At 38.4% G+C, this 10,407-nt stretch overlaps 1 protein-coding gene across 2 annotated transcripts in view; it reads left to right on the forward strand.

Moving 5' to 3' along the window:
- Positions 1 to 10,011, forward strand: part of slc6a2 (solute carrier family 6 member 2) — a 35,992-nt gene extending 25,981 nt beyond the window's left edge. For both annotated transcript variants that reach the window (XM_049601288.1, XM_049601292.1), the window contains exons 9-15: positions 101 to 213; positions 1,757 to 1,885; positions 2,845 to 2,944; positions 3,697 to 3,797; positions 4,836 to 5,003; positions 7,785 to 7,856; positions 8,217 to 10,011. In XM_049601288.1, coding sequence (XP_049457245.1) covers positions 101 to 213; positions 1,757 to 1,885; positions 2,845 to 2,944; positions 3,697 to 3,797; positions 4,836 to 5,003; positions 7,785 to 7,856; positions 8,217 to 8,240 — 707 coding nt within the window. In that variant the 3' untranslated portion in view covers positions 8,241 to 10,011. The remainder of the gene's footprint in view (positions 1 to 100; positions 214 to 1,756; positions 1,886 to 2,844; positions 2,945 to 3,696; positions 3,798 to 4,835; positions 5,004 to 7,784; positions 7,857 to 8,216) is intronic.
- The last annotated feature ends 396 nt before the right edge of the window (positions 10,012 to 10,407 follow it).

Below are 10,407 nucleotides of genomic sequence, written 5' to 3' on the forward strand. Positions count from 1 at the left end.
ATATTGCTGTAAGCATTTACATGCATACAAATTTGTACTTTGTAACCACTGTTTATGAAAATCAAAGTTATTGCGTGTGCATGTATCTGTGTATGTACAGGGCCAGGATTGGTGTTTATCATCTACCCCGAGGCAATTTCGACACTGCCTGGCTCAACACTTTGGGCTATTGTTTTCTTCATCATGTTGCTGACTCTGGGTATTGACAGCTCGGTGAGTCCCAACAACCACTACGACCACTCTGTAGAGCTCAATCTTATTCTTATGACCAGAAGTATAAATATTTTTAGCAGGATAACAGCTCTCTGTATAGATACCTACAAGATGCACAAGTGGCAAATTAATAAACATTTAAAAATTTCAAGTTCATGTTGTTTATATGCACAACTAAGGCAAAAATCACAAAACAATGCTAATTACATATGCATAAGGAAGAAAAAGACGATCGTGCAAGTAAAAAGAAAATGAGAATCGAACCATTAAACAGCGCAAGTTAAAATAAGGGATAAAATAATACAAAAATAAAATATGAAATAGAGTAATACAAATTAATAAATTGAATGCTAACATCTATGTAGTAAAATACACAGCAGGAAGTAAACATACTACAGTGCAAATAGAAGATTGCAAGCAAGTTGAGTGGTGAATATTACAAATGAAATACAGGCATACATGCATGTACATGCAGTGCTGGATACACTGTAGGTTTTAATGGTGCTTTAGCCTGTACAAAAGGTGCAGACATTGATGAAGCTTGTTTGGAAAATAGCTCTTTATTTCAAACGAGGTATGGTTTCCCCTGTGTTTGACCCAGTGCTTAGAAAAACAGTGCTCTGTGCAGGTACAGAACAGAGCAGACACTGTATGTTGAGACCCTGTCTGGATAGTAATGATATCCATGTATCATGCTGAAAGACTTTTTTTAGCTGAGATGGCCATTAAACCTGATATTTGCTGGAACATGATGGTTATTACATACTCAGTGTGCAAGTTCATCTCTGAGAAACTCGACTTGGCTGATTTTATGACCTAATAACTTTTATTCAACATGATAACACAATGACTGACTGGCTACTGCCAACTGTTCATGTGACGGTTTTATGACTCTTTATGACTGATAATGTGGGTAAATTGTAGAAATTAACTAATAAGAGCAAAGTAATGTAGAGTAAACAATGTTTCTGTGTGGTCAGCGTTAAAGTGACTGTAAATGGTCTGCGATAACAACAATGCCTTCCTTGGAGGATTCAAAAGCCAGCAGTAATTTAACAAAACATCTGCCCAATGACTCACTCAGATGAAAAATAAACAAAGGATAGTTTTATCACCTCCAATCTGTCATCACATCCGTAAGTAATGCACGTATCCTCTCTGTCCTTTATCAAGTAGATCAGATGAAGACCATACAGACTGTAATGTGCTATGTATGTGTATTTTAAGTATCATGTTCCATTTCTTTGCCTGTACTTTATTGTTGAGCTGAGGTAGGACCAAGGACACATCTTCAGCCCTGGTTGGATAATAAAGTTTTATTCTATTCAGTTCTCTCAAAATTGGAGGTATTACCAATCAATCTGAATTAATGGACATATGATGTTCTAATTGCAAAATGAGCCAACGTTTGGTTGGATATTGCTACATATATCATTGTAAAAAGTTGTATTTACCCATACCAATCTGGTATATTCATTAGAGAACACCTTAAATTAGGCAGAGATGTCTGAGTTTCATGTCTCTCTTTGTTTGTGTCCACCAGATGGGTGGAATGGAGGCTGTCCTCACAGGCCTGACAGATGACTTTAAGATCCTCAAGAGAAACAGGAAGGTCTTCACCTTCGTCACAGCCTTTGGAACCTTCCTGGTTGCCCTCCTCTGCATTACTAATGTCAGTATGAGACTACAAAGTGCCATAAATTTACACTTGAATGAAATATGTGTTTTGATAAGCCCCACCTTAAGCATAAAACCTGCTGATGTAATGTTTCAATTCATCTTTTAGTATCTAGCTTTGCCTTCTTTTCAGTCATGCCCGAATACTGTACAAAGAAAAAAAATACACTACAAAATTGGGTATCTCACAGCAAGAAATATTGTTTTAAAATATACCAATGTGGTGGTAAGAACGGCCTGTGGTGTCAAAACATGATAAATGAAAATTTTAAAATGCATGCAACCGCTTCCTGGAAGTCAAGTCCCATGATATGTCATCAAAGGACAGTTTCAGAAAAATATCACAGAACCCTTTCAAAGACATGATCAAAAACACTATTGCATGACACTAATGACAAATTTGAATTTAATATCAGTTGTATCCAAGCAGGAAATGTTTAATTTTCTCTGTAGTCTCTACTTATTCACACTGCGTAAGAACCAAGGAGTAATGTTTACCCGTTATAGACTTTCAGACTTTGGAGACAGAAAGGTATTATGCTAGTGATTCACAGGGTTTCTTCCCTTTATCAGATCAATGAAATTATTGTGCAGTGAATGGTTCCCATGCTAGCTCCGTAGTACAAGATACAGATTGTGCCACTCAGGATACAAATCAAAGATTTATTTCCAATACACACGCAATCCACTCTTAGTCCATGAGAGACTTGTCCAAGTTCAAACTCTTCAAAGTGGACCTTACGTCACGTCAAACAGCCAAACTAGCATATGTGCTACAATGGCTGAAAGGGCATTCCAGTTCGAATGCACACAAGGGTCCACTTATCTTCAAAAGATGAATATTTATAAAGTACACACACACACACACACACACACACACACACACACACACACACACACAGACATACACACAGACACACACTAAATTTACTCTGCCTCTTTCTCTCTTTGTAGGGTGGGATCTACGTTCTGACCCTGTTAGATAAGTATGCAGCAGGGACTTCTATACTGTTTGGCGTGCTGATCGAGGCCATTGGAGTGTCATGGTTTTATGGTATGAATTTTCTAATTACTTCATTACTTACTTCAAATGACGATACAAAATGACAAGGAACTGAACAAAATATAACTGAAACGTCTTACCCACTAACCCATTCCCACCCTCTTGCCATAATGTCAGTGTAAAAGGAAACACAGTGAAACTTAAAATGGCACAAGAATCATCAGTGACAAAATATTGGAGGTGAAATAAAGGAGACAGCAGGTCAGGTTCATAAAAACCTGTTTTTAGGTTGGCAAAAACCACAAACACCAGGACCAGAAATGTAATCAGGAAATAAGGTTTAGGGATTGTAACCTACATGGTGTGCTTAGTGTCACTTTTCTGGCACAATCAACAAGTTGTGATCAGTGTTAGAGCCTGTTGACTTCATCTACGTGTACTTAAGTATGCAGTACAGCGGTAAACGAGACACAAGACAAACTAATGCAAAAAGGAACCAGAGAAGTGAAACAAAGCTTAAGTCATGAGATTATTTGTGGAAAGGCATACAGTAGTAGGACTATCTGTCCTATCAAGCTAATCTATATCTATCCATCTCTTCATCATCTGTAGACCCCAAGAAAAGCGAAGGTAAAATTACAGGGAAAAAAAATCCTCAAGAGCGTTCCCTCCTACTGTCAGAGAGAGACTGTGTGAGATTTCATACTTGGCACAAAGAACCTGCTGTAGCTTACATTTACTGAATGTTGTAACTTTGCTCTCGGCATTAACCTTTGCTCTGTAACTCTTCATGCTCACTCCAGGTGTGGACCGCTTCAGTGAAGATATCGAGCGGATGATGGGCTTTAAGCCAGGTCTCTACTGGAGGCTGTGTTGGAAATTTGTCAGCCCAGCTTTTCTGCTGGTGAGAGGAATATAAAACACTGTGTGTTTTTTCCCCAAACACAGATAATGTCTGATCCTAGATCAAAGACAAATTTAGTGGAAAATCAGCTAAAATGTTTTAAGAAATGACAATTAAGCTACAGTTATGGTTGATATCTTCCAGTAACTGTCATTCACAAACGTCGGCACGCTGTATGTGGCATTCATTCGAGCATGCAGTAAATTAGTTTGAGAGTCAGTGATTCAGTTATGTAACACACAATCAACATTGCATTCCTATTAGAATAAATAGCTTAAGTAAATTAATGTAATGTAATAACTTGGGAGGCAAACAAGAAAAAGCATTCACCCAACACCAAAGGGTGCAGCAGTGGTGCTTCTGGTTTGTACCTAGAGGGACGGCAGGATCACGGAGGGCAGTTTGAACTCCAGTGCACCTCCTGGCGACTTCTTCACTGGCAGGTGAAATAAGTAGCTTGCAACTCCACGTGCATTAGAGGAAGCACATGGATGTGTCCACTGTTGTCGGGGGGAGGGTGTAGACAGTCATGTGCTTCCTCTAATACAAATGGCTGTCTGCACCCTCCCCTCTACAACAGTGGAAGTTATAGTAACAATGGCTGCAACACAGGAGAACTGATCATCCTGCACTGTGTAAAAGGGACACACGTAAAAATGAAATGACATTATTTACAGATATATTTTGGCAGATTGGGTACTGCTCCAATGAACATTTGTTCTCTAAAAGAGAACATATCCTTGTCCAAATTTGCCAGCTTAATGGAGTGTAACAATTATGCGCCCTCTCTTTTGAGTGAGCCTTTTCATCATGCACCATTGTGCTAGTAACGTAGGAGATGAGTGATGTGACTGAGGCAATAATGATACAACACCACACCCTACCAATTGTATTCCACTTGAACCAACCTTTTCCTTGTAGCATCCACTGATGTGCACCGCAATTATATTAATGAAGAGACGTTGAATATGAGCAGCACTAATACAAATAGATGTGACACTCCTTTTCCCCCTTCTCTCTCTCCTCTCTCTATCACAGTTTGTCGTAATAGCCAGCACTGTGACATCGTCAGGCCTCAAGTATGATGAGTACGTCTTCCCTAACTGGTCTAACGTTGTTGGCTGGGGTGTGGCCATGTCATCCATGCTGTTTGTCCCCTGCTATGCCATATATAAATTCTGCACCGTACCAGGAACATTCAAACAGGTCAGTATCAAAAAATATTTGTTACACAGGATGAAAAGACATTGTGAGCTATAACTGTATGGAAACATTAAATGGTTATACACTGACTGCCAATTGCTGCCAGGAAAGTCACTGAAGAGGAGGAAATATGGGAAAAATTATTTCTGATTACACAAGCACTTAATGAGAAGTGTTTGTACTGACAAATTTGGTGTAAATAAAATCGCAAATTGACATTGGATAATAGAAGCCACATGTAATCACTGCTAAAAAGTACAAGTGTGACTAAATGGTGTACGGTATGCTCTCATTTCAAACAAAACTTGAAAATGGCAACCTGACTGAAGAGTGAACTTTCCTCTCTTAACTTGCTGACACTGGCACCGTGAGAACACTTTCAAATGATGCTTCAAAGCATTGAGAGTTTGATCGTAATCATCAAAGCACCAGAGAGCTATTTTTATCGTTCAGCAGCCAAGCAGTGTCAGCATCACTCTACTGTAACAATTCTCACATCACATTGGCATTTCCCATCGGTACTCAGGGTTTAAGATTCTTCTCAGGTTCTTAGGACACACGTTTTTTCCGATAACTCCTGTAACACCATCAAGTTTTGGCTGTCTCCATCTCATAAAATTCAGAATAAACAGCTCTTGAGGGTTGATAAGAATTCCTCAGAGGTTCCAAAAGGCAGAGGCATATTTTGTCAGAGATAAAGTCCATAATGAATGTTGCTAATATTTGACACTTGTTTTGACTGCATTTCCCTTTTACATCTCAGGTAAGTACATGGATACTGTGGCTCCTCTAAGAATATGCATATGTGAAAAGTCATTTAAAAAGGAACAGTCACCCTCCAAGTGACCATTTGTATGTTAATTACTCACCTCAAGTTACACTGAATTAGAGAAGAAAAAGTTTTTCTCACATGCCTCCACAGTGAACTAAGATCCAAATCTGGAGTAAATTCTTGATGGTCTGAAGTCATAGGGGTCTGCATTTAACAACAGCAAAACTATTTCAAATCATCTGTTTTCAGACTCTCACATAACTCATGTAGTACAATGCAAGTCTCATTTTTCCATTTGTTTGTTCAGCACTTACGCTTTTTTGCTAAAACTTTACTGTTTAAAACACTTCAACATAAATAGCGCATGTGGTCATCCATGACTGAGAATGTTTGGTTAGAAGTGTTTTAAATAGTAACGTTCTAGCGAAACGGGATGTGTTTGGACAGTCCTGAGCACGACTGAATAAAATAGACTTCACATTTTGCTGTTGTTAAACGTGATGACTTCAATTCATCAAGAATTTTCTCAGTTTTGGATTCTTTGTTCACCGTGGAGGCATGCGAAAAAACAAAGTTTTCTTCCTGAATGCAATGTAACACAGGGGTGAGAAGCTGTGATGTGCAGGTCAGGGTTTTTAAAAGCCCGTACCAACCCAACCTGTTATGAGAATCAGTCTGCCAGGCCTGAATCACAAACATATGCATATGCTAACCCGAACCTGACCGCAAACTGGAGCTAAAAGTTTATGGTAATGATCATCACTACTAACAACCTACTTGCTGTCGGCGATATTGTAGGTCATGTCCAATAAATATCACAATACAAAATGTGTGTTTTCTGATTAAAAAGCACCAATGTAGGAAGACAGCAAGTATTCATCCGTCTTTTAAGTGTCTTGTTTTTTAGTATGATCTCTAGTGCACAGCTGATGTTCTATGAAGATTGTTTACATGAGCGTACACTTGATAGGTACAGTGGTTTGTTTACATAACGCTCCAGAAGTGCATATTATATGAATTCAGTGTGAACAGAGAGGCACTTGCACTATGACCAGAGAGATTTAGATATGTTAGACTTCAACAGAAATCCATGGTCAAAAGCTGAATAAGATAAAGTCTGAGTGCAGCAGCGCTGATGATAAGTGTGAGAGACAAGAGAGAGATGGGGAGAGGGAAAGAGGAGGAGGAAGTTGGATTACTGCACATTCCTGAAAATTATCAACTTACTCAGAGCACTGCTTCGTCACTTTATGCCCCTTTGGCCTGAAACCCGTGATATTTTCTAACAAGCTTACCTGTACCAGCCAACCCACTGGTTAACCCACAGGAACTGTGGGCTGACCTGTGCATCACTAGTGACTAGGCTAACTGATATACAAATGGTCATTTGGGGGATATTCCTTTAAGAAGGTCAGAATTTCAGCATCAAATAGAAATAAAAAGAAGATATACTGAGTTATATTAAAGATTTAGTAGGTAACTTAGTAAACATATCTTTTTGTCTTTTGCTGAAACCGTGGCTTGATCCTGACAGCAGTACATGAGACTTATTTGTGGAATAAAATAAAAAAAATCTGACTCCTGCTATTGCATTTAAAGAGTCCATTGCGCCTAAATGGAAACAACCAATCATAACCAGGAGGACTCTCTAACGCATGTCAGTCCCCACCACACACACTGCACAGCCAAAATAGTGTACACAGGAAAACAATTAAACAGAAGATAGATGATGAAAAGCAAGCTAAAAGAAGGTGTTAACATCAGAGCAGTGGATTCTTGCAAATGCCATTAGGAACACTAGAAGGAACCAGAGGAACCTGATTTTCTCATACATAATCTGTCTCATGCACTACTGTCAAGATATACTTAGGTTCAGCCAATATGAAAGTTACCGACTGAACCTTTAAAAGGCAATTGTGGTTTATGTGTGCCTCGAAGAGGAGACACTTGTTTTGTGAGAAGTGTTGAGAATGATGTGTTGTAATTGCTTTGTTTCTTTGTTTGTTTTGCAGAGGATAGCCTATTGCATCACTCCAGAACATGAACATCATTTGGTGGCTGAGGGAAATATACGTCAGTTCACAGTAAGGGCAAATTTTTGTGCTTTTCATTAACAGTGTTAATTTGATCTGGCTAAATGGCTGCAATTAATCTGGATTTGAACACATTGAATTACTTCTTAATTGACTTGTGCACTGATTATTGCTAATGTTTTAACAATTTTAAGAGTCGGCAAAAAAGACAGAAATTATACTTTGGGGTGTAGGCCTTTTTAAGAGTGGCTTACACGAACAGTAAATGACTCAATGGCATTTTTAACAAGGCAAAAAGCAGGCAGCAGCGAGTAATCAAGAAAAGAAAAGTTGACCAAGGCGGTTAAAATTGAATAAAATACAATGGACATTAATTCACAAAACAGACCCATGACTTTTTTTGTCTTCCAGCTCAAGCATTGGTTGGTCATTTGATGACCAATATCCAGAATTCCCTCATCCATCCTCACATCTGGTGTTTGGAGTTCCTTTGTGCCACCAGTGGTTGGACAGACAAGGAGAGCAGCAGGCTCCCACCTCTCTCAGCAGTCTGCCTTTCTCCCTGTCCATTCAATACCCAAGGCCTTTGTTAACAGTAGCTTCAAGCACTTTGATTCCAGAGTTATGCCTGTTAACATTTTGAAACCATTAAACAGCTTCAGCTAATGGGGACAATGTACTGTTATTTGCCCATAAAACATTGTTATGTTTTTTATATAATATCTTAATTAAGCATAAATTTGGTTGTGATTTTGTATAGTTTGTGATGTGACTATTATCTCTTAGAAGGGACAGAATCTAAAATTAAAACCAAAACAATCCCATTATCCTGTGTATTACTGTACAAGGGACCCAAATGTTACATTTTTTAACGTTTTTTAGGCCTATGAGTAGTGATTATAACATTAATATTGGAAGAAAGTCTTTTTGCCGTTCTGTTGGCAGAGTGGCTTATCTGTGTCAGTGCCTTATCAAGTGAGACACTCCATGTTTCTTACAGTCCGTACAGCAAGAAATGATATAAACTGTGTTGACTCAGGAACCCACCAAATCAAGCCACAGTTTGTGGACGGCAATCTCTCAATTTGATCCAGTCAAACAGCTGGAAGTCAACAGTGCAAGGTCAAGCTCCTTAGCAAAGATTATATTATATCAGGCCTGATAATGCTTTTGTCTCACATTCTGTTACAGAAAAGGGAATAATTCATGCATCACACCGAAGCTTTGAAAAGACCTGAGACAGGCTTCATCCACCTTTTGTGTTGTGAAAGGCCAGTCTCATAACCAGGCTTTAATTTCAAAGGCTGAACTTGGTCAGTCCCTGGCTGCTTACTGAGGCTGAACAATTCAGAATAACAAATGGCGTAACTGTTACAGTTTCGTATTATTGTTGTGTTACTTTTACTTTCCCATTTTTTTTGGGATACACGTGGCTTCTCCTCCAAAGACATAATGAGAGAGAGAGAGATAGCTGTGTGAGAGAGAGAGTGTGTGTGTGTGTGTGTGTGTGTGTGTGTGTGTGTGTACGTGCGTGTGTGTGTATTGGGATGTTGTTGCCAACCATTCATTATGCTGTAAGCGCACAGTACATGGAGGACTGACAACTTTCACTGCACTGTGTAGTAACTTAAATACATGATAATAACTCTTATTTCATCTGAAACATATCTTGTGATGTTCCACTTTTTCATCAATATAGAAGTGCCAATATGTTTATTTAGGAATGTTTTTAATTATCTATTGTTTTATCTTTTTTTATTTATTTGAATGAAGTTGAATTTCAACCATGAGTTCTAGCCCTTGATGAAAGGAATAAAGCCACAAAGAAAAAAAAATCAAATATATGTGGAATATATAAGAAGATATAAAAAATATATATATAAATATATTCTTTTGTTATGTATAATCTTGTATTTATCAAATTGTTTATAACAAAAACGTGAATGTAAAGTATTTTAAGCGTAACTGTCCACAGTCATAACATGGTGTTTGATGTATAGCTACGATGAACTATTTAGAGAAAATATTCTTCAGTGTAACCCTGGGCCGCTTTGTCACATGTGAATGTGAACAAATACACCCTGGCTTTCCTGGACTATGTTTACAAAAATACTGTGTACAATACCAATGTCCTGTTGAACGTGAGTGACAACTATCAATGAAGAAGTATTCACACTATGATAATAAAGAATTTCTTCTACACACACTTGAAGACTACGTGCTCTGATTTAACATCAGTTTTCAGAGACTTTGAGGTACGAGTCTCTCTAGTCTAACTCTGTTTAGTGTTACTGCTGACTGAGGGCTTCTCAGAGTGGCTGACTGTGCCTTTCCACTCTATCTCCCTTTGTTAGCCTGCTGTACCACTGGCATACAGGCCTTCAATGTCCATTCTTTGCGCCTTTGCTGGCTAAGCTTCTATTGTTCATGATTCTCTGCTACCCACGTGCCAAGTTTCCACGCACATCAGTAACTCTTCAAGAAACACATTTCCAAAAGCTAAACTACATACATTTTGTTATATGAATGATCTGCAACACATCTGTTTTGACATAACACTGTGTTTTAACACTGATTTGAGGTCTTTACCCAATTGTGTCCT

Source organism: Epinephelus fuscoguttatus, linkage group LG2 (assembly GCF_011397635.1).
Source record: "Epinephelus fuscoguttatus linkage group LG2, E.fuscoguttatus.final_Chr_v1".
In the NCBI taxonomy this organism is placed as follows: domain Eukaryota; kingdom Metazoa; phylum Chordata; class Actinopteri; order Perciformes; family Serranidae; genus Epinephelus; species Epinephelus fuscoguttatus.